Genomic DNA, 25,899 nt, shown 5'->3' with positions numbered 1-25,899 from the left:
CGAACGTTTCAGGATCATTTTTGCTCGTCGGAGCCAATGTGCAGAGCTGTTCATTTGGTTGAGGACGTTGCATCAGTCAGGACATGCATAAACATTATTTTTACCAAGATGCAGGAAATGCTTAGCTTCTGCGCTATTCGAGAAGGGAGTGATGAAATGGTAGGCGTGCTGATTGCGTCGAAACTCGACAGAAACCAAATGGAATTTAATTTCAAGGTGAAAAATAACAGCCTGTGATCTTACGATTACGAATACTTTTGCTTAAAATTTCAGAAACAATTGCTGCAATATTAACTGAATTACAGGGCTGAGTTTCTTTTTTTTTTATGCATAAAACGTCCCTAAATAAGTCATACTTATAACGTGGAAAAACTATTTCAGATTTGAAGTTAAAATCGTATCGAGGGCAAAGGGTTAACCAACGTATCGCTTTCTCCATGGTTGCAATAATTAGAACATTTTCGACTGTAATCTTTTCAAAGAAGAAAAAAGATAATTTATTGGGTGGGCGAATAAATTCGTGAAGTTCTGGTTTTTATTTCTGTTTCATAACGACTTTTTATATCAATTAGAAAAGTGAGTAAGCCATTCGAAATATCTTTTTCAGCTATGCAAAAATGATATATTCGCTTTTCTCGAATAATTTAAGTTTTCATGATTTTTTAAGCTTAGAAATGGATTGTCCAGGAGGCACTTTCAATATCTGCTTTTCTTAGCTTTTCATTGAAGCAGCTCGGAATATCTGCAATGCGTACTGTACAAAAATGGTTCACAAAGTTAAAAAAAAAGACAACTTTTACCTCAACACAGCAGATTTTTGTTTCCTGGATATTCCATTTCTAAGCCTAAACGAGCATGAAAGTTAAGTTACTCGAAAAAGCAAATATAAAAATTTCGTAGAGCCGAAACAGATCTTTCGAATAGCTTATTCACTTTACCAATTAATACACAGGTTATTATAAAACAAGAACTCTACGAATTTTTTCGGCAACCCAATATATTTATTGTATGCCTACATTTACTGAAATCTTTAAATATCGATGACAATCAAAAAGAAATTTGATTCCGGAATAGTATTCACGCTTAACAGATGCTCACTACACATCTCCACCACGCGACAGCCACGTTGAAGTACAGCAAGGACTTAATATTTTGTAGAAAGTTGAGAATATCGATTTCTTGTCATTGAAATTGCAACGTTCTCTAAACAGCCGAACCAAGGAGATGCGATCCGTGAAATTGCAAACGTGCGGTCTTACGCTATATCGGAGGCGCTGTTTTACGAAAACGTGGAAGCGGAGAAACTGATCCACATCGACCTTCTGTGCGTGAAGTCTCATCATCAGAACAAAGGTGTTGGCACGTCGTTGGTGCGTTCCTGTATTGCCCGAGCGATCAGGATGAACTCCGGATGCGTTGGGGAGTTCACGAACGGTGCCTCGCAAACGATCGGTAGATTTTCATGAAGTGAAAGGCGACCGGTTTTCTAAGTACCGTAAAGCGGCTGTATCACAGATTTCTCGTCGCGTTTGCAGCCGAAAGACTGGGATTCGAAGTTTACACGGAAATCCCGTATCAATTCATGGGCTGGCTGCACCGGAGTTTTCAAAGGTTCGAGGTATGCCACACTGAGAATTATTCTCTGGTATGCACCGCGATCGTGCCACCGCCGCCTAGAGTCGTGCCGTTGGCACCTCCTCCGGCTGACGAGGCTAAACAACCACCGAAACGACACAATAAGAACGATAAGAAGAAACAGAAGAAGAAAGTGAAAAAGAGATAACTTGTTTATTTGTTCGCAGTGTGTTCGTGTTCATGATATTACGCTATTATAAATAACCTTTTGGAATTACGTTGACTGTCCCTTAATCTAATTACCCCGATTAAAATTGTATTATAATTGCTGTCGACAACGGTGTAGTAACGAATTTGCGATATAATTGCTGCGATTTTATCGAAATGAAAAAATTGTGAGAAATTATTGTACACGTGAGTCTGTAAACTCTAGGTTTGCGTCCATGGGGCTGCGTAACACAGATGTTGTGTCGTTTAACTCTCGGATGACGGGTCATTCTAGCAACTATACAATTGACGATGATTCTAACCATTCTCAACTTCATTTATACATATATTTGTGAATTCTTTTTGTCGATTCATTATACTGTTATTCCTAGCGTGAAAGCAATTCCAATTTAATCTTTGTAAATTGAGCGATTAATTGAAGATTAAAGATACGCTCAAAATAACCCGTAGTCCGATGGTTAACAATACAATTAATGAAAATGATAAATCTAATATAGTACACAATCGGCCGATATTAATATAACGTCGCGTCTACGCACGTATCTTTCACGAAATTCATTTAAATATCTTTCATTAGATCGTTACATTGTTGAATTCTTGGCACTAAAATATTTTTGAAAATAACGGCAGTTATTTGTTTCGTTCGCATAGTTTCTAAGCTACTTTTTACAGTTCGTCTTTTCGCTGTGTTCCTTCGTCGCTCGCGATCAAATCTGGTCGTATCGGCAAACTCTTCCAGAAGTTGATTCTATCTTGAAGAAGGTTCGCCGACATTTCGATTTGATCCTGCCCTATGAAAAGATACTCGAGAGCTTCCGTTCTCACCGGTTTCCATTTTATGGGAATATCTTTGGTTACCTCGGGCGTGGGATTGCTGAAAGAGTTATTCAAAATGAAATTGCAACTCGTTCGAATGTTTACGTCACGATCGATTCGTTCATCGCGCGTTAAACACAGTAGGGTAAGATCGGATTTTAGGCTACAAATGAGTAATTGCTACAAAAAAAAGCGTTAACGCGCGAGTTTCGCGTGAGTTTAAACTAAAATTCTATTTTTCTGAGATTTTATAGAGTTGTGAGATTTTATACGAAAATGTTACCGCGAAATTTACCTCGCATACGATTTATACGTTCGAATCTTTTCGTTATTGCAACGTATAATGCGGAACTGTGAGAACTATATGGTAATCTCAAAGGTACCACGGGTCGATAATATAGATTATTAATTCATATATAACATGTCTCATTTTCTATGCGTTTACAATCCGGAAGAAATTAAAAAATTGAATCATTCATAGATTCAAAATGTTTAGTACTGTAATAGTTGAGATTTGTTAACCATGTTAAAGAGAACATTTACTTCCAAGTGTCGTGACAAGAACGATCTTATATCTCATTTATAATGACTATTTAGTAGAAAATTATAGATGCCCATCGATTGTTTACGAAATTTTTATTAATTGTTTCGAACACGTACCCAGTAGTAGCGAAGTTGACCCAGAGACCTGTAATAAAGTCAATCATTTTTACATCGCTTTTGCTGAGCGGTATGTCCTTAAACAACTGTTCTCCGACCGGGAACAAGTACTGTAGTTCGTCGGCATGGCACACGCCATAATCGTTGTCCGGGTCACCGAATATTATACTGAACGATGCGCTTCCTCGATAGTTCATGTAATAATAATAAACAGGCGACGACTGCTTCTCAAAATAATCGTGCACCGAAACGTCAGCGGCGTGAGTGAACCAAGCATCGCTGTACATCTATAAATCAATATAATTTTTACAATGAATAACAGTAGTAATATATTCTCAGTGGGAAGTAGTTAGAAAGAGATAGAAATTTCTCATATTTTACGATATAAAATATTAAGATTGTAGTAACTATCCCAGTTGTATGAATATTTGATAATTGAGTCTGTTACATTCTTCAGGAAAATACCACTAGAAGAATTACGATGATAATTTATTTGATATGATCACAATTTATGTATATATTTTCCTAAAGTATGTAGAAGATTTGATTTTCTAATAATTATGATTATAGAATCGATTTTTAATATGAATAAGTCTCGTTAGGCTTAACTTTGATAGGTATCGTACTTACGTCGATGAGTTTAAATCGCGTGGAATTGTCGATGGGTGAATCACCGAAGTAAAATTCTTTAATTTCAGTGGCGATCCGTTTCGTTTCCTTCGTGGGACACGATTGTCCGAACAGCAACGTTATGGGAGCGATATTTAGGAAATCGTCATTCAATTTCTTCACCAATGCCCCATTGCGGCGTGTGTATAGCCCTGACGGAATTCAATATTCTTGTATTTCAGGTAAATTATTCAGTTAAAATCGATCGAACAATGATATGTAATTACGAAATGCAACTAGATAAATGATAACGTAATTGTTATGCAATAGCAGCAACGTAAAATGCTTCGTTAATAAAAATAATAGAAGAAGCAGGTTGAATATTGATTCCCTTGATAGAATCAACGTCCTTGAATCTTTTCTCCTAGTATATCTAACAAGTTGCACGATTAACGTTTTATGTATAATAAACACGGTCAAATAACCTATATTTTAAAAACTTTTAAGGAGTCTCCGAGACTCCATCTTCAAATTTAAACGACCAAGAATGATAATTGAATAATAAGGGTTTTCGAGTGACGCGATTATCCAAAGTCTAAATTTTCCTTTATATTTATTATTTTTAATGTTGGAGCAGGATATTTAATTACCACAAGTTAATAAAGTAATGGTCAAAGCCAGACGTTTTAACAAACAGGCTTTCTATATTGACTTTTGAATTTTATACGCACACAAATCACTCTTTCTAAAAGAATTAATAAATGCCCGCATTACTACTGATATGATAAAATTGAGCAATTAAAAAAAAGTCTTTAAACTTTATCCTTAAACAACTGCAACAAACCATGCATCTCGCAATAAGCAAATAAATAATCTCATAAAATTTATGTTATACATCGAGTGTCTTATTTACCTTTGCTCCGAAAAATCGTTCGGTAATAAAATGTTCTAAACAAAGATATTACAATTAATTATGGATCTATTTGTATATCGTAGACTATGGATTATTATGCAAAATAAAAATTATTTTCACTAATTGTACAAAACGAGAGAGTTAAATGAAGATATATTTCTTCCCTCAATATTTTCAATAGATCGAAAACGGAGTAACAAAATGCATGTGCATTTCGATTATCCATTTTTGCCGTAATTGCATAAAATTCGCAGTCCAGTAATGCGATAAACAGTTAATTGCAGTACCTGGCACGATAAGCGCTCCTTCTTCAGACGTAACACCTGTCATCCATGGTATGTCCACCAAGCGACCATTTCTCGACGAGACTGCAGGATCTTCCGTTAGAAAAGCACCTGGATGCTTAGGCTCAACAACTGGCCTAAATGGTATCATTGGACAGTAGCCAAATACCTGACAAAAAAATCATAGTAACTTGATTACCAAAACCATGCTCTGCTTTCGTTCAATTTTAAACGTAGTTAAATTTCGTCGAATCAATAATTCATTCCATAGAAGACATATATCATTGAAGACTCTTTGTAAATAAATAATAAATAAATAATGATCGATATCCTAACTAATACTCTTGCTCGAGAGCTGTGTTCCGGTGACTCCGTAGAGTTCAAATTCGTTGAAAAGGAGCTACTGTTTTAGGAAGGAAATAATAAATCTTCCAGCGTGGCTTAATGGTCGTTTGAGTGGTTAATGTTTCGTTTCTATTACCGTAAAAAAAATGAATGCAAAGCTACACCTTGAAGGACAATGCAGGTGATTTATTGCTCGCATTGTATACGCTTTCACTTCCAACCGTGCCAACATACTTCCCTGCCGCGAAACCACAACTATCTTCCAGCACAAGGCTTCGCCTGACATAATAAATGAGTGCATTTAATTGTGTCCGTGCTGCTATTATTTACGATTAATTATTTAACTAACCACCGAAACGCTACTATCTCGTTGCGTAGAGCTACGAGTCAACTCTTTTACTCTGCCATTTTCTTCATACGTTACAACGATTAGAACTTTTTCGAATGCAATCATTTCTAAGAAGAATGCAATAATTTCTAAGAACAATGAAGGCAATTTATATGCATCGTGTGTCCACGTTTACTGAAATGTTTAAACACGGAATCTCCGTCACGCGTCAAAGTATGCGAAAAGGTTGAAGTCTCTGATAAACACGGCCGCGAATCAATAAATTATGATAGACAAGATTTGCAAAGGGTCACTTTGGCAGATGCGAAACGTTACATAAACGGAAATGATACACGAAAGTGACTTAATCTTTATTCTCACGACTCGTTCACGCCGTGAATAGTTCTTTGACTGTAAATTATACTTGGTTTATGATCATCGAGTTTCCCTAATGTACATATGTACGTAACGCACATAGTTACAAATGCGCGGAACTGGTTTTTCCACAAGTTGTGATCATTATTTCCTGACTGATACGCATTATTTGGACAGTCGATTAGTCCAACGATAAAGACTCCAGTTGCGAAATCAAGCCTTTGAAACGTCACGAGCTGTTTCATAAACGAAATCGCATGCATTCGTATTCATAAGAATGAATTCGTGTGCACTGTACACACGTAACGTGCTCTACTAACGATATTAGTAAAAAATTAATGTAAAATAATTCAACTTACAAGGGCTCTATTCTACAGGGTGTTCCATTTAAATTGAGATTTAGATTTTTAATTTAGTATTTCAAATGGGAAGTCACCGAGCCCTTTTTTCATGATAAACTTTAATTTTTATTTCTAAATCATCTTCTACTTCAAGAAATGCACAACTTCTGTTTGAAACATTTTTTTGAGAGTTCAATATTCTTTTAAATATTTACCTGAATTCTCATGTTTATGTCAAGGATAATTTTGTTTTTCCATTAAAATTACAACGTTGCTTTCTGAATTTGTTCCATTTCAGAGTACCATATGAAAATTATTATTTAAAATAATCTTGAAAACGCTCATACATTAAAGCATAGCTATTTGACTTCCCACTCGAAATACTAAAGAACATGTGTCAGTTTGTTTTTCCTAAATCACGTGTCTACGAGGTTTTTTATAATCTAAACTTAAATGGGACACCCTGTATCTTGTATTGTAATAGTTCGATTGTTCTAAATGAATGGCAACAGGTTTTAAAGCATTTAAGTAAATATAAAAATGTTCGATATAATCAATTAGTGTCTTATGGAAGACTAAACGAGTCACATTATTCATGAATAATATTTACAACCTCTACCATGTAAAAAATCATTTTACATATGTAGTAATAAGTTGCACGAGTCGTTTTGAAGTAAATACAAAACGAGAAGCATCGAAATACAGAATTTATGCACCAGACAAATTGCAAATTGCAGCGATTTCAATATTTTGCCAGTGGCACTGATAATACGTTTCCTTTTTTTTTGTCCAACATTCAAATAAGTTAGCCAACCGAATAAACAGATTATTTTTGCAAAATTGATTCCCAGTTCCAGAGAACCGGGCAACCTTCGTAACATTCAAGATCAAGGAGTTTCAGCAGCTGCAAGGTCGGCGCTAGCACGAGACATAAATTCACGTTTGGTAACGTAGAAACGTGACGTACAGCATTTACAATTGCAATTATCCGTTACGAAACCCTATATTACTACGGTGATTTTTTTTCCCCCTCGATCCGTTCCAGATTTCAAGATAACCTTATGTAATATGGATCATTTTACGAGCGTTGCCGTCTGCGAACACGTTCGGTTTCAATGCCAAGGCCTTCGCTCGGCGTACCTACAATGAAATGTCTACGTACTTAGTGTCTAGCTAATCCGAATTCATTTTATGCGTAGCAACTGATAAGCAGATTATGGCAGATCGAATAATCGTACGTCGTTTCCTAAACTTGTAAATAAGATTAATTCAATGTCCGCCAGAAAGTTATTAATAATTTCTGATCGAAATGGATGGAAAGAATTGAAACTACTGAAAAAGAGCGAGAAGTCAATCAAATTGATACATATAAATATAAAATTTCAGATATTAAAAGGATTTAAGGGAAATTGATACATTATTTCCAAAATATTAAAATCTATTCAATTTACCAAATCTATTAGATATATCAAATATAGCTTTCAAATATGTATATTTGACGAAGTTGATGAATGATGAAAATTTGAAAAGGATGATTTAAAAATATTGTCAAGCCTGTTCATGCGATTAGTTCATTTTTGTAGGGTTTTCAATTTTTCAATCTTTTAATTGTTTGCAACAGCTGACCTATGCTATTACCTTAGCAAAACTCGAAAACTAAATTCCAACATTTGTTTGCACGTTCGCTTGAAGATTTCTGTAGTGTGAATAAATTAATTATAGATACTGTTCATAAAATATTTATGTCAGTTACAGTGAATTATTTAAAATAGTTTCCTTCTAAAGAAACACATGCAGCGGAAACTCCACCAAGCTCTGTTTTCAAAGAAATTCTCCGCTACGCATAGCAGGTAAAGCTAATTTTGCATCGATTCCGTAGATTCAAATTTATCGCTTCGATGACAAGAAAATTATTCTTCGTTTCTATCAAGCAGACAAATTGAAAAGACATCTTGTAACATGGTTTTTGTATCCGTGGCTTGATAAACCGATAGCTTTAAACCGTGCAGTATTTTATTCCAGATGTTAGTTTGTTTAAAATGCTTGATTACGCTCAAGGTCGCGAAACCAGAGGACGTTATCATTAACATGATTATTTATTCTATTTTTCATAGGATCGAAGGAAATTATTATTTATTTAAACCAATTTATGTTTGGAGACTTAAGTAAAATTAATTGATCAAAATATCAGTTAATATTTATTTCTGTTCTCGAATAAATTTGCGAAATGATATAGTATACGTAATATATGATATCACTGTGGCTATAAGGAAACATGTTGCAAGTCACAATTTCAAAACATGTTAGTTAACGCATTAAGTGAACTGCAACGTAGAAGGATTTGCGTATTTAGCAAAAAGAAATCAAAAAGACAAATTCGATGCTCATCAACATTGTGCAATTTGAAGCGCTACTAGTTACCAAGCATTAATGATCAGAACATTAAGCGATAATATCTTCTTCCTTGTAACCACAGAATTGTGTTGCAACATTGAGAACCTGCTATATTATCCCACCCATGATCCATTCAATTATACCCTTCAAAGATAACCGAGAGCTGCAACACGTTGCGATGAATAACATTGCCGCTTTATTAGCCTTCGAGGTTATAAGAATTTCACTCGATGACCCCATTTTTCGTGACCTTCGGCACAAGAACCATCTTGTACTTAAATTCCAAGGTTTGACCCTCCCTCATTTATTCAACTTAATTTGTTTTGTTATTAATAGTTAACTTTACACGACTCCCTTATTTTCAAATCTTAATTTATTGTTTATTAATATTTAACTTCACACCAGTCTCTCATTTTACCATCCTAATTTGTTTTTGATTAATACTTAATTTTACACGAGTCCATTATTTTTCAATCTTAATTTGTTTCTTATTAATATTTAACTTTACAAATCCCCCTTATGAACACGAAAATATAAGGTGAAATAAAATAAGTTTAAAATGAGATCCGTAGTACTATTTATAACAAATTCGACGAACTGCAAAACGTATTATTTATCTGAAATCAGAGAGAAATATGAACAATTGACACACGAGGCCAATGAGGGTTAAACTGCGCACGATTCTATTTAGTGTATAGGCACTAAATCAAACTGTTGATAAATAAATGAAAATTTTATACTGTTGCATAATAACGGAAGACCTCGCGTATGAGAGATCGTTACACCAGAATGTAAGAATTAAAACTGGTTTTCTTATTATTAAATTGCAGATCCTTTTGTGCACACTAAAAATTGTAAATAGCAATAAATTGCATTAGTTATACGACACGCTAGTAAAAATGTACTCCTTGCAATAGTTTTAACGCATTGCTCTCAAGTTAATTCAGCTCGAATTGTAAAATAATTTACAATTAGAGTTATTAATAATAAAAAAAAATTATTTCGGAATGTTTCGTAATAATTCTTAATCGTGTCTTTGAGTCACCGCTGAGAAGCAAAGGGTTAATTACATTCATAATAATGCAACAATGTTTTTTAAATTCTTGTACCGTCTTCCCACTTTTGCATTTTATCGTACAACATTTATTACAATTGGGTAAATTCCACAGTATACTGATCATGTTTTCAACTACCTGAAAAACTCGATCCGTTTCGATGATTTTCCGCACGTTTTTCTTCCGCAGGCACGCGATCATTTTCTTCGTGTCCTTCGTAGGGCAGTCCAGGGTATCCGCCAGCTTGATGGCATTCCTCTTCGCTGAACCTGGCCTGGCCACGGCCCACGGGCAGTAACCGTTCCCACTTTGTGAGATCGCACGGTGGAACAGGCCTGTGTTTTCAAAAGGTCGTCGAGGTCAAAATACATTCAACTTACAAGGGCTCTATTGTACAGGGTGTTCCATTTAAATTGAGATTTAGTTTTTTAATTTAGTATTTCAAATGGGAAGTCACCTAGCCCTTTTTTATGATAAACTTTAATTTTTATTTGTAAATCATCTTCTACTTCAAGAAATGCAGAACTTCTGTTTGAAACATTTTTTTGAGAGTTCAATATTTGCGCGAATCGAATTGTAAACTAGTTGTCGAGCTAGGCAATTAATCGTGAATGAGATGACGGTATGGTGTGAATCCACGCGATCGAAGATTTTTTCCGGTATTTTTTGCGACATGTTTCAGTTTCAGCGATCTCGAACGTGGTAGACCGCAGTTTTCCTTAAAAACGCGCGATTTCCCTGAGAAAATTCATTTCAACTTGAACGCGAGCGTTTCTGCAAATCACGATTTCTACCCGGTAATTTATTTCTACCATCAACGCGATTAATAGGAGCGTTACGAAACTTTATCCTCAACATGGTGTTTCGCAGCGTGGAAGAATTATGTCACGATTACGGTAACATTCTTATCAATCGTAAAAATCTATGACGTGCGCGAGTTTGTAAATCGGTGCGTGTTTTTTTTTTTGCGATCGATTGAATAAAATTCTCGATTTCTTAAAGTTAATAATTATATTATCTTTGAAAAATATTAATATATCATTCGCTATTTAACTGTGTAAAATATTTTTCAAACGTGCGTCATATCAAGATATGATTTTAACGTTAATTTTTGTTAATTCGTGTAATGCAAATTTGTATCTACCGCTGTTCCAATATTAACTTATTTTGCAATTTTAATGTTCATTATCGACGATATCAAGGCGATGCTTTTAACTCGAACACCTGCATTCAGCCTGAGAGATTAATCGGCTACTAATAACAGTTTAATCTTCGAAAATCTTCTCAAACAATCTTACTGCTGTTCTCTTTATCGATCTTATTATTAACTTAAATTCATTAGAATAGAAATAAATGAATTCTTGACGACCATTTCTCCTCGTTGCGTCCACAAGAAATATGTTTTATAATAATATTCCATTTAAATGAAGCAAAAGTATGCGGAAACATACTGCATTCGAGTTACACCACTGACTAATTAAGGAAATTAATTAACCTTCCACTGATAGATTGAATGCATTAAAAGTTATCCGGTATTATTTCCTAGTACTTCAACTGTTACCAAGTAAATATGCTGTGTAATGATTGGACTACGGATTTGATGCATTTATGACAAAACTGAATAAGTTAAATGTAAAATTTGTAAGGTAATTAGAAGGGTTTGAGAATATTGCTACATTATTTTCAACTTATTAAAAATATTAAACGAATCAAGACATTTTCAACTAATTTACGTTTCTTACGATTAACTTAAACCATTTTTATTTTACATAAATATCCGTAGTCTAGTAATGATCGTTAAATAGTTCTTTTCTATTGTATAAACTTTTTACATTCAATGCTATAATGTTACTATACTGAAATTATTGTCGACCGTTAGAGTTGCCGATGGTTTTTCAAAACGTATTTCAACAGCACGTATATTCGTTTGAAATTTACTGACCTCTCGTCAAGTCACTCATCATATGGTAATGAACACTGGCGCCTCCAGCGCTTTCACCGAAGATAGTTACTCGGTTGGGATCGCCACCGAACGCAGCTATATTTTCATGGACCCATCGAATGGCCTGCGATTGATCCTTCATCCCATAATTTCCAGGCAACACCGTGTCCTCCATACTCAAAAATCCTAGCGGTCCAAGTCTGCGAAGCAGCAAACCATGTCACAGATGATTATTATTACCCACCGATTAGCCAGATGTATTAGGTTGTGTTATAACTCCGCGAACGAACTTATTACACAATCTCATCCTAATGTACCCCGTCTTAAAGTAAACACTTTCAGCTTTCATTTGAGCTAAGTTGCATGGAAATAGCTCTACTAGAACGCATCTTGAAATTCGTCTAAACTTTCAATTTTCAATTTTGTAAACCCTATGACGTTAGAAATCGATTCCTTCGAATTTTTCAAAATGATTCCGTCATCCTACTGCAATCTAATTTACGCCGTTTTAGAGAAGTCACATTCGGCTATCATTTAAGCTAAGTTGCAATTTTCCTTGTCTTTTCCCATGTGCCACAGGTACGTGACTTGTTATACACACTAACACATATAGTGCACTCAATTTGAAATAATACAGATGAGTATTATTATATCAGTAACATCTACAGTACAATATAATCTAAAATTTAAGTTATTTTTAAACGTAGTAAATTTTAAAAATCTATCTTTAAATATAATTCGAATATCAAGTTCCTCACAGCTGTTGATAATTAACTTAACTTGTTACACAACCTAATACATATAGTACTCTCAATTTGAAATAATACAGATGAGTATTATTATATCAGTAATATCTACAGTACAATATAATCTAAAATTTAAGTTATTTTTAAACGTAGTAAATTTTAAAAATCTATCTTTAAATATAATTCGAATATCAAGTTCCTCACAGCTGTTGATAATTAACTTAACTAGTTACACAACCTAATACATATAGTACTCTCAATTTGAAATAATACGGATGAGTATTATTATATCAGTAACATCTACAGTACAATATAATGTAAAATTTAAGTTATTTTTAAACGTAGTAAATTTTAAAAATCTATCTTTAAATATAATTCGAATGTCAAGTTCCTCGCAGCTGTTGATAATTGACTGTTAAATTCTTCGTTAAATGATCGACGAATAATTGCCAGTTTAAATTGGAAACGGTCAGGAAGCTCGCCGTTGTAATGTTAACATAGAACGACCAGATTGAAGCAACCGAGTTAAAGCAGGTTCCCAATTATGTCTTCCAACGACTACAAAAAACAACGGATATTGCAAAGTGGTATTTGACCAATTATCTACAGGGCCAGGATATCTACGAAGCATCGTAAAGAACGCGATACAGTTTTTTTTATGAACCTCGGGACCAGTTTCCGCAGATTGCATTGACCTCGTCTCATAGCGATTCAGATGTCTATCATACCTGTTCCATAACCGTGGAAAACGGTTGAACTTTCCCAAGGTAATAATAAACATCGTATTTTCCCTAGGATTTTAACGGGAACGAGAATAAAATCAGAGCCATTATCGTTGATCAATAAAACGATCATAAAATCACATCCTGCTATAATGCTTGATAATTACTGTAAACTTCGCTATGAGTCCTTGCGGTTCGTTTTTATAGTCGCCCATTGTCGATAACTATACAAACGAGCCGCGAGTCTTGAACAATCGTATGTTCTCTTCCGAAATTGTCCGCTTTTGTTTGCAAGCTAAAGGACAATTCGGCAGAATTTATTTGAACCAGAAAATACGCTGGAGACTCCATTGTCCGCAAGTTCTATTATCTGATCATTGTATTACCTAGGCACATTAGCTCCTATAACAGAGAAATTCAATGAAATTTCTCAATAATAAAATGTTTCCGTATCAGGATAGTACAAACATAAATCGTCGTCTTTGTTTCGGTAGATTTTCCGTGAAACGTACTCAAAAATCCGCATTTCGAATTGTCGCGTTACCCAATCGTCGCGTTTGCTCATCCGTATATTTTCATACTCGTTGAATGTTCATCATCGTAGCTTGATTTCTATCCGAACCTGTAGTTCACCGTAACGAGAATTACATCGTGGTCCAGCAAGAATTTCGGGCTGTAGAACTCGGAATGGCCAGCTCCGCAAATCCAACCGCAGCCGTGCAGCCAGATCATAACGGGATACCCTCCTTTCAGTTTGTCTTCGTCGGTCGGCAATTTCGGCGTGTACACGTTCAAATATAAGCAATCCTCGTCACCGACAACATCATCATCGTGCGTGTAGATGTTTCTCTGGGTGCATATTTTAGCGTCTTCCTTGGCTAGTCGGACGCCGTTCCAAGCCGCTGATGGCTTCGGTGGCTGGAAACAAATTATATGGAATTCCGTTATGCGCTATCCTTTGGTTTCGCGTGCGAAAATTAATGGACCATACAGTTAGCCACTTTAACAGAATAACTTTTTCAACTAAATTTTTTTACTGAATTACTTAAATTTTTTAGAGTCTACTAGTCTGTACAGTTCACTACACGATGACTAAATCTTGCTATGTTTTGGAATGGCAACAAAAAATAGAAGGTTCTCTCGTGCTTCAATTTTTCTGTCTGCGCTTGCAAGAAAACTTTAAACAATGACAGTAACGGCGTACTGAAAATTGTATCAAAATCTGTTAATGTAAAATCAAGCTACAGGCGTTCAAAAATGTGAAAATTTCTGGATGTCTCACAGCTTTTGATAAGAAATCATGGAGAACTATGACTCGATGGTATGACATAATAATGTCAATCGATTTCGATGAAATTGTTCAGATTGCATATAAGTTGACAAGACTTGGGAAATGCATTTTTCAAATTTTCGTTACGAGCTCAGCTAAAGAAGTTAAAAGCCGAGAATTATTACATTTCTTGTCTTTCCAAGTTATACCAAAATTTATTAAAAAGAAGCACTTTAATTATCGCGTAGTAGATTAGACCCTTTGTCATCTAAAGAAAGACTCAAATCATTTAGTCCAGCCTTAAAAAAGCTGTCCTGCTTTAAAAGTAGTCTGGTTCAATTAGCATTAAACAAAATATAATTTACAGTTTGCATAAAGTACGCTTTTATTTGAGATTGAGTAGTATATTATGTATATTATATATATTATATATTTATTTGTATAATATTGTTACGGGCACGCATGCTTTAATTAATCGTGACATAAAATTGTGGCGGAATGTTGTAAAGAGTATTATTTAATCTCACATCAAAGTATATTTTATATAAATTGTTTTTATCTTTTTTATATTTCATCCCTTAGTCAAAATTAGTGTTATTATAGAAATTCCTGAAAAATCCGCCGAATTAGCATGCTTTCAAACAAGGAAATGTATAGGAACAGTGACTTTTTGGGTAACGTGTGCATACCGCAGAAATAATTAACCTTCCGTAGGAATTACGAATAAACTTCCTCATTTTTGTTTACTTCCAATTATACACGAAAATGGTATTTTTATTTTCCGATTGTGTGCCAGTACGATTTGTGCGTCACTTTATCGCATACTATTGTAAATCTACTTAACATGTCAGACCTATTTTACGTTATCTTCGCTATCTTGCCTATTGCCTTTACCTTCTGACAAATAGTGACGCGATTTTGCTATACAGAAACTTTAATGTCAAAATATTCATTATTACTTCGTAATTTATGATCCGCGCGACAAAGAAACTGATATAAAATTGCGCAAAGTTCTCCGTCGCCTCGCTCAAACATATTCGTTGGACAGGATCATATTTCATTGTTGACAAATAACAAGAAATTGATAAAATCATTCAGGCTGCATACACAGACCTGCGCACTGACAGATAATATCCGGATTATCTAACAATAAGTGACGCCGGGTGACTGAAAAAAAAGGACTACTGTCTCTAAAGTTGACTAATGACGTTACCCGATCGCATCGTTTGTTAATGTTAACGTAAAAATTTATGAATAATGGAGCGGCGCACGAGCGATCGATGCGATGTTATTCTACTACGCGATCTACAAACAACATTTCAAATACACATTTCTCACGTGTTGGGAAATACAACTAACGTAACGCCATTCAGTGAATGAAGGCTTTGAATAATTAATAGCTCGATGTTGACCGAAAGCAAATAGTTAAAACGCGAACTGGTTTATTTCTAGGGAAAAGGAATTCTTCGATGTGAGAGCGTGAAAAGTTACCGTGGCACTTCGACATGCATAATTCTACGAGTTTCGTAATGGTGTATAAAATTACATCATTGGCTATAGTAACAAAAACAGGTTTTTTCTTTGACGGCGAAGCAGTGGCATATACATGTATAAATCGAATGAAAATTCGCGATTAGTTGGGATATAAGTAGCGATATAAATATCTCGGAGAGTATCTGGCGACATGTTGCAACTAATAAGGAAGGAACAAAGTCTCGATCCTCTTACGATTACTGTTGCTTAAACAATCCCAAACTTGCGTTTTAATCGATTCCGTCTTCTCGTAGCAATTCTAATAACAGTTACGTGTCTACAGGTATCTGCATATCCATATTCATCTAAATTGTGCAACGATCATAAAATCGCAGAATTTTATGAAAAAGGGAAAATGTTGTGCGTTCACCCACCGGGGTGAACGTGGAATTCTCTTTCGAAATATTTTATATTAACTTAGCAAAGAAAGGACTGAACTGAAGAAATTTTGAAATAAAAATTTCCTTTTCCAATGAATAATTTTATGAAAATGACGTAATTCTGCAGTACTTTTAAATTCTGTGCTTTGGATCTCGTTTTGTCCATTTCTGTTATCTTTTTGTGAAATCTGCGATCTTGGCAGGTGATTCCAATCAATAAATTATATTATATAAATCATGTAATTTATAATAGTAAAATTATTTTAAAATATTTTAATTAAAATTATAATCTGGATCAAAAATAGTTTCGAGAAACGAAATACACTGATGATTTCGTATATCCGTTTCATGTCACAGTAATTAACAATCTATTGCTCTTTCGCAAGCATTCTTTTAATCCACTTAGATCGGTACTTGCGAGGATTTTTATAAGAATCGTCGGATAAACAATGTTGCTTCATCATAATGCGGATACACATTCCAACGTCTCATTCAGAAACGATGATACAAATTTAAAATTCGAATCAACACGATTGGATCTACTATCTCGGTGGAGAGTGATCATTGTTATACAATGATTTCTTATTGACGTCTTGCCGTGAAATTAGTAGATTGTTGAGTATTTATAGACTAGCTGTCGTTTCTCTCCCGTAAGCAATTGATTCGGTGAATCGTATTCAATTCACTGTACGAACGTTCGTTTTTTTCTCTCTCCCCGTGTTCGTTTACAGACAAAAAAGCAATTTAAAATTACGATTTATTGTTCACTGATACATGCTGCTATTATTATCTGTATTACAGTACAAAAAATATCCGGAGCCTCTTTCTCATCATTGCTTTTTATGATTAGTGCAAGCGTTTTTACGGAATTTCCATTATTGTAATACTTGAGGAATATTTATGCATTTGTTTATATATAGCTCCAAGCACACACTATTATTACATATGATTTTTATATATATATTGCTGTACAAAATAATCCAGAAGCTTTTCTTCGTCGATGAACTTGAAGTTCAGTTTAAACGTTTGAATTAAAATGTTCATTATTATAATACTTGGAATATACTTAAGCGTTTGTCCATAAATAGTTTCAAATAAACCAGGATCAGAGGAAAATTGTATTTATTTATCGAGAGATAAGCGAAGCTTCAAGACAGCGTATATCGAACTCAGTCATAAATGAATAAAATAATAACAACAGATAATACTAATAATATTAATGACGAATTATAAAATAACAAGTAACTAAAAGTATGAAGTTTATTTGTTCCGGAAAAATTAAGGGACAGAATCTCGAGACAATTCATTACAGTTTCATCGCGTTGAATCCTTTCAATCCGACGATAGTCGGTATCCCTGTTCCCATCGTGGTATGCAATTAATATAAATATGCGCGGAGGAGAATCTTACCTCGAATCTAAGTTCTCCGAGCGGTGGCAGTGCATAAGGAATTCCCCGGAAGCCGGCGAATTCTCTGCCGCGTCTTGTTTTCATTGCCAGGCCCGATAACGTCCCATTTTTGATGTTCACCGATGGTGCATGGCCCCCGGATGCAACGAAATTGCTGAAGCATGCGCAAACCACTAACATAAACGGTAGTCCTCGATATCCCATCATTTTATTACGCCTAGTAAGCCTGAAAAGCATTTATGCGACACGATAAATATATATATATATATATATTTCTATAACAATAGATTATAAATGTTTAAATACGTTTAAACAATAAAGATTTGTGGTTCCATTGCAAAGGAGATGGTTTGCGCGAGAAACGGGATGAATGACCGTAAACGTGAACAGTAATAAATAATGAAACAAATTAGATGGATTGCTGTTAAGAACATATAATATAATATTAAATATATATAATAAACATTGGAAACAGGAAGTGCACCACGAGAATTGTCCATTGACAAATAGTTCCAGACGTAAAAATGAAGTTACAATTAGTTGGTAGTGTAATTAAATGCTTATTAAAATTAAGTACTTGTTAAAAATAAGGCAACCGCACAATGGTGCGAATAATTATAGACTCGGAATAACTTTTACATTGTTAATGATGTTTAAAGAAAAACTTAAGAGAGCACCATATTCGTAATACTTCCATATAAAAAATAATAGAAGATATACTGATATAGTATTTTTTTAAATTGTTGTTTAAATATCCTTAAAAAGTGTAAAAATTCCTTTGAGTCTATAACTAGTCCACATCACTGTATGTATAAAATATATATAAAATTGTTACCAATTATTTTATTCAACTTCAAAACATAAACAAACACATAGCACATTATTAACTGTTTCCGCACTAATTGCAGTTGCTTAGTATGATAGAACATGAAAGATGAGTAGTCATAATCAGCATGTCATAGCATTTGTCAACAAATAGGAATCTCCAATGTACTGCAAACGATTATTAACATAAGTGATTTCACAGTTCCATCCAGCCAGCAATAAATCACGAGGTAGTTGATAAGATAATAGAATTGTTTAAAACATACTTCCGTATTTTCTTATCAAATGATTTGAATTGAATACTAAAGTAAATGGTGCACTTAAGAAAATTGCGGTGATTAATGTAAGAATATAATTATCTTTAGATCCTTGAAGAATTAGCTCCAAAACTCGAATTTAAACAGAACGATAAACTATCAATTTTAATTTTCGCTTTTATAATTAATTAATTATTTTTGCTATAATAAATCTGGACTCATTATTCAACGTGTGATGCCAAACTCGAAGATTCTTTTTATACCGGGAAAGATGCGTAAAATTTCAGAAGACAGTAATTTACTAATCGTAAAAACTAATTCGAACACGTTTCATTAAATTTTATTAGAAAATTGTGATGGATACAGTAACTTGTAAAAATTCACTTTACGATTCGTGTCCGTTGGAACTTTTATACTGCACAGTAAACGTTCATGTCTCCAAACAATTTTCAAAAACCGGTAATCAAGCAAACGTGAATTTCATTCATTAAAAACTTCGTTGTATGAAAAAAAGATATGCAAGAAACAAAGCATTAAGTCGATATCTAGTTTCAAATATAATAAATTACTACGAAATTCCAATTGCAAACAAAATTCTTTCCATAAACGAAAGAAACTTTTAACAAAGGAAACATAGACGGACATTCTATTAATTTTTACTGAAATTTCGTTTGTTTCGTTGTCCAGCATTCGCACGTTTTATAAATAAATAGAACCTACGGTCGTCGACTAACGAATCGATATCGACGGCAATTATGAATTAGTTGAATGGGAATGGTCTACCTACAATTAGCAGAATTTGATAATTCTCCTGTTTTAACCAAAGAGGTAAAACGCTCTATTCGTCCTTGTGAGAGAAGAGAGGAACGCGTGCGCGATCCACGGCGGTAAAGCCACGACTGATTCAGGTGAGAGACGCTGGATGGATCGTTAGCGCCGATAATCTCGGGACACACGATTCTCAGACGTGTGCTCACACCCAACTGCAAGGCAGTTTCCTCGTTACAACATCATTGAGATTTCCGGCAATTTAAGTGGAATCGATAACACCTGTAACTTATATAAAATACATGAACATAAATCTCCGCCAAAAAAAAACGACCGTAAAGTTTGCCAAAAATGATCGCTGAAATATGTATCAGAGAAGTATGATATCACCGGAGGTTATATTATACATATACAGGGTGGTTCGCGCAACGTAAACAGCTTCATTCATTTTTAACCCATGATTCATAATTCTTAATTCGTAATTCGTAATTCGTAATTCGTAATTCGTAATTCGTAATTCCTAATCCGAAATCCTTAATCCGAAATCCTTAATCCGGAACCCTTAATCCGAAATCCTTAATCCGAAATCCTTAATCCCAAATCCTTAATCCGAAATCCTTAATCCATAATCCTTAGTCCATAATCCTTAATTCTGAATTCTGAATTCTGAATTCTCAATTCTCAATTCTCAATTCTCAATTCTTAATTCTTAATTATTTGCTGTAATTCGTTGACATGTGGTTAGTTATTAACCACTTCGGTACGAGCGTCGACTATAGTCGACGGCCACAGATGAACACGCACAGCCGAGTGTCGACTATAGTCGACGGCCGTGATATGAACGCACACGGCCGAGCGTCGACTATAGTCGACTGCCAAGAACTTTTGCCTTATCTCTACAATTGCAGTGTTTACGTCCAGAAATACACATAAATAAGCTTTTCTCGTCAAAGATCTGTAAAAGAGCAAAACGGTTTCATGTCGATGCACGAAGTAGCATGCGAATGGTGAGTGCCGGCTGTGGGCACAATTTCGTGGCCGATGCGAGCCGTACCGAAGTGGTTAAGGATTATTTATTAAGGCGTTATTTAGTAAGTGCTTTTTAAGGGTTATTTATGAAGGTTTATTTGTTAAGCCATTATTTATTTAGAAATTATGGATTAAAGAGTTATTTATTAACAACGTACTTATTGAGGTGTTAGTTGTTAAGTAAAAGTTATTGTGTGCAACCAACCCATAATGAATCCTGGTTTCGTTCTGAATCCCTTTTGGGTCTCCGGTTACAGCAATCTCCACGTGGTGAGACTTGGGCAATCGATGTAATTTTCGATTTCAAATCAGCTATAAATCGGAAGAAACCTCGATCATTCTATAAACGCCATGAAATCGATAATTACATCGTGCTAATGGCTGTGAAATAGGTTTCAGGAATAATGAATTTCTAGAAATGATAAATACACTATAAATATTTGACTCAAAATTAGGCTTACAAATGACTGTATAATTTAGTTTGCTTCAAGTAATGTCGTAATTTTTCAATTGTTCCATTATTCTTCGGTTTGTTTTCTAAAGGAGATCTTATATGTTGCACTGTCTTCTTTCTCTCATATGTCTTATGCAATGTAAATGTTTAGGTGCAGTAGGAAGAATTGTAAAATAACATTTGATTATAATTACAGATATGATAGGGAAGTCTCGAATTTCACCAAATAGTATCTATTTGACTATTGCAAACGTGATTTCAGTTTATAAGAAAACCTAAATTATTTTTGTAACAACTCAATATTACCGACTTAAAATCCGTACAGACATTGCATGCAGCGCTTTTTTGAACTGTAAAGCTTATAAGTAATTAGTAGAAATAATTTCTTAACTGCCCATAAAAATAATAAGACTTCATACCGTATTTCTGTAATACATGTTTTATAAATACTATTTACATCATTTAACACTAAAACTGCCACAATCAAGTGATCGGTTCCCCATTTTAAAATCATAATTACAATTAAGACACTTCCATGGAAAATTATTGCGTAAATTATTCGGACAACTACTATAACAAAGACTGTACAAAATCTAAATAAATTGAATTTTTTTACTTTTATCTTAGCACTGCGACCAAATCAATTCTATTGTTCGGTAGATTTAATAGTTAAATGTTCTGTGCCGCCTACACTTATCGCCTTCAAATAATATTCAACACTCGCAGTAGAAATGAAATATACAGGATATTTGCTTCTCGCTAACGTGCCTATTTTTCATAAACTATCGGTAACGCTGAGCGCGACATAAAATGTTAAGGGAACCTAGAATCCTCCATAACTGAGGCGAAAACCCCATCAAATGCAATGTCTGTACGGATCCTAAATCAATTGTGCTCGTAGCAAAATGCTCAAACTGTTAACAAAAACCGATTGTCGGTAATTTCACTAGCAGTTTCAGCGTTTTACCAATTTACCGATTAGCGCTGCGCAGATCGTGAATTGAGCTTTGGTTTTTTGTCAACAGAGGCACCACAATCTCCCAGATATGCGTACACTGAATGCAGAATTGCCAAAAATTGCAACATAAACAGCTAAACCAAGGATACGTAATTGTTTAAAAAAATCTACTGCATCAATATAATTGTATACAAAAATACATAAAAACGTAGAGAAACATAATTAATTACTTTTTGAAGTTTGATTTAACTGTTGCATTTCTTCACTGTTATTAGGTTAATTAATTATATTATACGACGTTGTAATCATTCTCTTGTAAACGATATCGATGTAGGAGATTCTCGTGAACAGTTCTCCGCTCTTGGTTTGCTTTTTGTTTGCCAAATTTTACCATTGTTAATGTATTCATGCGACTCCACATTGTGCAAATGATAACTATGGTGGCGTTTCTTTTGCAAAATCAATAAAATCTCGTTCAAGTTTTATACCACCTATATAATATGTACCAATGTTTATTAACACTAAATCTATCGAAATCGAAAAGCGTCTAACAAAAATGACTTTATAACAATTACAAGACAGAATTTATTCATATTTTTCACAATTCTTATAATAGCGTATGACTGACTGTAGAAATATATTCAACAATTTTTAACGGAAGTAGTTCGATCAGTTCAACAATTATAAAATTTGACCAGCGATGGTAGATTTACTATTAATGTTACCGTAAGATAATAAACGTGCTGAGAAGCTTCGTGCATGCATTTGTAGATGGCGATAAGGAGAGATATTTGTGGAGTTCTTAATATAAATAAACTATATAATTAAGATATCCCCTTTCAACAGTTATAATTTAATTAGATATTTTATGTAAAGTTATCAAACTAATAAATAAATGATCCCCGTTTGGTATATCCGTGTTCTCTCTCTTCCTCTCTCTCTCTCTCTCTCTCTCTCTCTCTCTATCTCTAAGAAGATTTATTATAAATCGACTAACTCATCGGTAGGAAAAAATAATAGTTTAATTAATATTTCCAAGGTGGAAAGAACTTATTCATTAATATAATCGATATTAAAAAGAAATTGTCGATAAAACAGAAAACGTTAATTATCTGCATTCGCCACGTATTAGACGCTGCGAAGATCATTTTCCGAGAATTTCCCGGGAGACCCGTTTGGACACCCTTGTTCCTGCATCCCCACCCTGTCGTTTCTTCCGAATTCCACGCGCGAGCTATCGAGAGTTCACCCCACATGAAGGGCAGCTTACAGGAACGGGGAGTTCTCGCTACAGGATGGGTGAAACCACAATGCTGTTCCAGGCCTAGCGCTGCGCCATTTTGTAAATCCAAGGTCCGAAAGGACGCGGTGGAAATTGCCGTCTTCCTACGGTGGTCTCAATTTAACGGCAATCATTTTAATGTTACGTGCAAAATCGAACGCATTTTTGTACCGAATGCAATTCCGTGTTTGTTAACATCAGGTTTACAGAGCCCTAAAATCAACCATGTTATTTTTCTTTAGATAAGTACCTAACAATAATATAGTCACTCGGTTTTCTGGCGATTTTAATTGCAATTATTGCATCGAGCAACTTTACCGAATCAATTCCTCATAAATGTAACTTCGCAATCTCAATAATCGCAAATTTTAACATTTAAATCCGTCATTTTGTCGGCTCTCGTAAATGCAGTGTCGAAAACGGATATTGGTATATTTATTTGATAAAAGTGAAGCAATAATTGGGCGAGTACTCAACTCAACAGAAATCGAAAGAATCATGGAACTTCGTAATACGTTTTACAATTGTTAATACTATATTTACAAAGCACTGGAAACAGCTATTTTATTCTTCTTTATAACAGTAAGGATAATATACTCGGTCGAATTGTTAGCAGTTATTATTGTAATATTCGACCTGAGCAATAAATTCCTCAGGAATTTAACTTCGCAGTGTTAATAATCGTAAATTGAACAATTTAAAAGTCGGAACTCTGACGTTTTCTGATGTTTTTCAGCGTTCAAAAAAAAGCATTGATTCGTTTCTCGATAAAGCTGAAACAATGATTATTAACGTAAGTCAAAAGCGTTATGGAAGCTTTTAATAACTTGTCTATTGAACACCTATTCGATAGTTCGTCGATCGAGAAGATTTTTAATAAATTACTTAAAACGTAGACTGTTTTTGCGAACGATTAAAAAAGCCGCGGTGTGTCCACATGGTTTTTACGTTGTAGCTGCATTTTGAATAATCCGTAGACGACAGAAACTCCGGCATTAATTACATTTGACTTTCGAATTTTCTTTCACACGCGTAAACAAAATCATAGCTAGACTGACGATTTTTATGCATTTCTGACAAAGTGAATGATAGCATAAAAAATAGCGAAGATACTGGAATCATCTAAATTAAAAACATTTAGGTATAATAGTAATAATAATAATGTTGCTCATTTGTTGAAAAATTTTCAAAAACTATGATCATCGAATGAATTTTAACAACAACATTTTCGAAAACGAATAATATTCGAAAATCTTTGAATTCTCGACGGTTTCGATCGTACTTTTCCGTGACGTGATACAATGTCGAAAAAATGAATATTTTCCAAAAAAAAATCGCTTATATAATACGACGTCTCGATGTACTATTATCGCCGACATTTATAGTGTTTCTTTATCGTCAACATTGTAATCTTGCTTTATCTAGAGTCACATTACAGCTAAACCTATTGAATAGATTTTTCTGAACGAACTTTGTGGCCCGTCCGATGATATTACATGATAAATATCAGGATGACAACTTAAAATATGGAATTCATGCTAACGGTAAACAAATAATTGCATTGAAAAAAACATTTCGGGAGAGTAGCAACTTTATTCGTAATTTTACGTCACTTGTAAACTTAAAAAGCACGAATACGATATGCAACAACGTCACCTTCTGGTGTATGCAATATTAATTTAATATAAATCAATCACATATATTTACATTTAACTGCTAATTCAGTTGGATATGAATAAATTGTCAATTGTATCTACACGTTTCGTCATCCCGTCTAGTGGCGCCATCTACCGTACGCTACTTTACAAATGCGGTTTCGTTACCGCCATTTTATTTCTTAACGCGACAATTTTCCCCGCACAAAGAAAATGTACGGACCTGCTTGCAATTTTTACTATTTTACAGATTAAAAGTTGAATTCGAAAATACCGGCAACTGTATCCTTTAAATATATTTCCAACGGAGAACATGGTTCGCGCGATTCTCTATCGTTTACGATCTGAAATAAATTTGAACAGATTTAATTAAGCAATAATTAAAAATATATAAATATTATCATTAATTGAACACTGACAAATATGAAATTTATGCGTGGATGCATCTTTCCTTACCCGTGAAGCATTCGCTTCAAATCCTTCCGATGAATGCGTGGTTACATGTAATTTCGAATTACCGATCACTTAATTATCATTTCTATCAAATTCTCATCGCATTATTGCAGAAAGCATGTTGTACTATATGCAGACATTTTATATCCATGTTGTATCGCAGGATCTTTCTCATCGGTTATCTAATATGGTACAATTACACAATTAATTCACCACAAAAATTACTCGTGGACTTTTAAAACGATTTTCATAAACGACGTTGACTATTATTACTTTCGCTCGTTTCCTTTCC

The 25,899-nt window shown here is 34.3% G+C and overlaps 2 protein-coding genes across 2 annotated transcripts; one reads left to right on the top strand and one right to left on the bottom strand.

The window, feature by feature from the left end:
• On the top strand, positions 1 to 1,793 carry LOC144476880 (uncharacterized). The gene is made up of 3 exons (XM_078194193.1): positions 1 to 216; positions 1,212 to 1,452; positions 1,536 to 1,793. The coding sequence occupies exons 1-3, from the start codon at positions 37 to 39 to the stop codon at positions 1,781 to 1,783; spliced, it is 669 nt and encodes a 222-aa protein (XP_078050319.1). The 5' UTR covers positions 1 to 36; the 3' UTR covers positions 1,784 to 1,793.
• LOC144476879 (carboxylic ester hydrolase) lies at positions 1,770 to 19,905 on the bottom strand. The gene is made up of 9 exons (XM_078194192.1): positions 19,796 to 19,905; positions 17,927 to 18,152; positions 13,956 to 14,251; positions 11,866 to 12,065; positions 10,062 to 10,258; positions 5,089 to 5,254; positions 3,910 to 4,100; positions 3,280 to 3,566; positions 1,770 to 2,677 (listed from the first exon to the last, which is right to left on the bottom strand). Exons 2-9 carry the CDS (start codon positions 18,131 to 18,133, stop codon positions 2,470 to 2,472), a joined length of 1,752 nt encoding a protein of 583 aa, XP_078050318.1. The 5' UTR covers positions 18,134 to 18,152; positions 19,796 to 19,905; the 3' UTR covers positions 1,770 to 2,469.
• Positions 19,906 to 25,899: the final 5,994 nt, after the last annotated feature.

The sequence above is a fragment of the Augochlora pura genome, chromosome 11 (genome assembly GCF_028453695.1).
Source record: "Augochlora pura isolate Apur16 chromosome 11, APUR_v2.2.1, whole genome shotgun sequence".
NCBI classification, from domain to species: domain Eukaryota; kingdom Metazoa; phylum Arthropoda; class Insecta; order Hymenoptera; family Halictidae; genus Augochlora; species Augochlora pura.
Note: the sequence above shows the minus strand (reverse complement) of the source record. Positions and strands in the feature narration are given on the sequence as shown.

Coding starts and splice junctions, on each gene's coding strand:
- LOC144476880 (XM_078194193.1), top strand. CDS start 37: ATGTGCAGAGCTGTTCATTTGGTTGAGGACGTTGCATCAGTCAGGACA. Junction 217..1,211: donor AAATGGAATTTAATTTCAAG/GTGAAAAATAAC, acceptor TTCTCTAAACAG/CCGAACCAAGGAGATGCGAT. Junction 1,453..1,535: donor CGGTGCCTCGCAAACGATCG/GTAGATTTTCAT, acceptor TCGCGTTTGCAG/CCGAAAGACTGGGATTCGAA.
- LOC144476879 (XM_078194192.1), bottom strand. CDS start 18,133: ATGATGGGATATCGAGGACTACCGTTTATGTTAGTGGTTTGCGCATGC. Junction 14,252..17,926: donor TCGGAGAACTTAGATTCGAG/GTAAGATTCTCC, acceptor ATTTGTTTCCAG/CCACCGAAGCCATCAGCGGC. Junction 2,678..3,279: donor GTCAACTTCGCTACTACTGG/GTACGTGTTCGA, acceptor TAACTCTTTCAG/CAATCCCACGCCCGAGGTAA.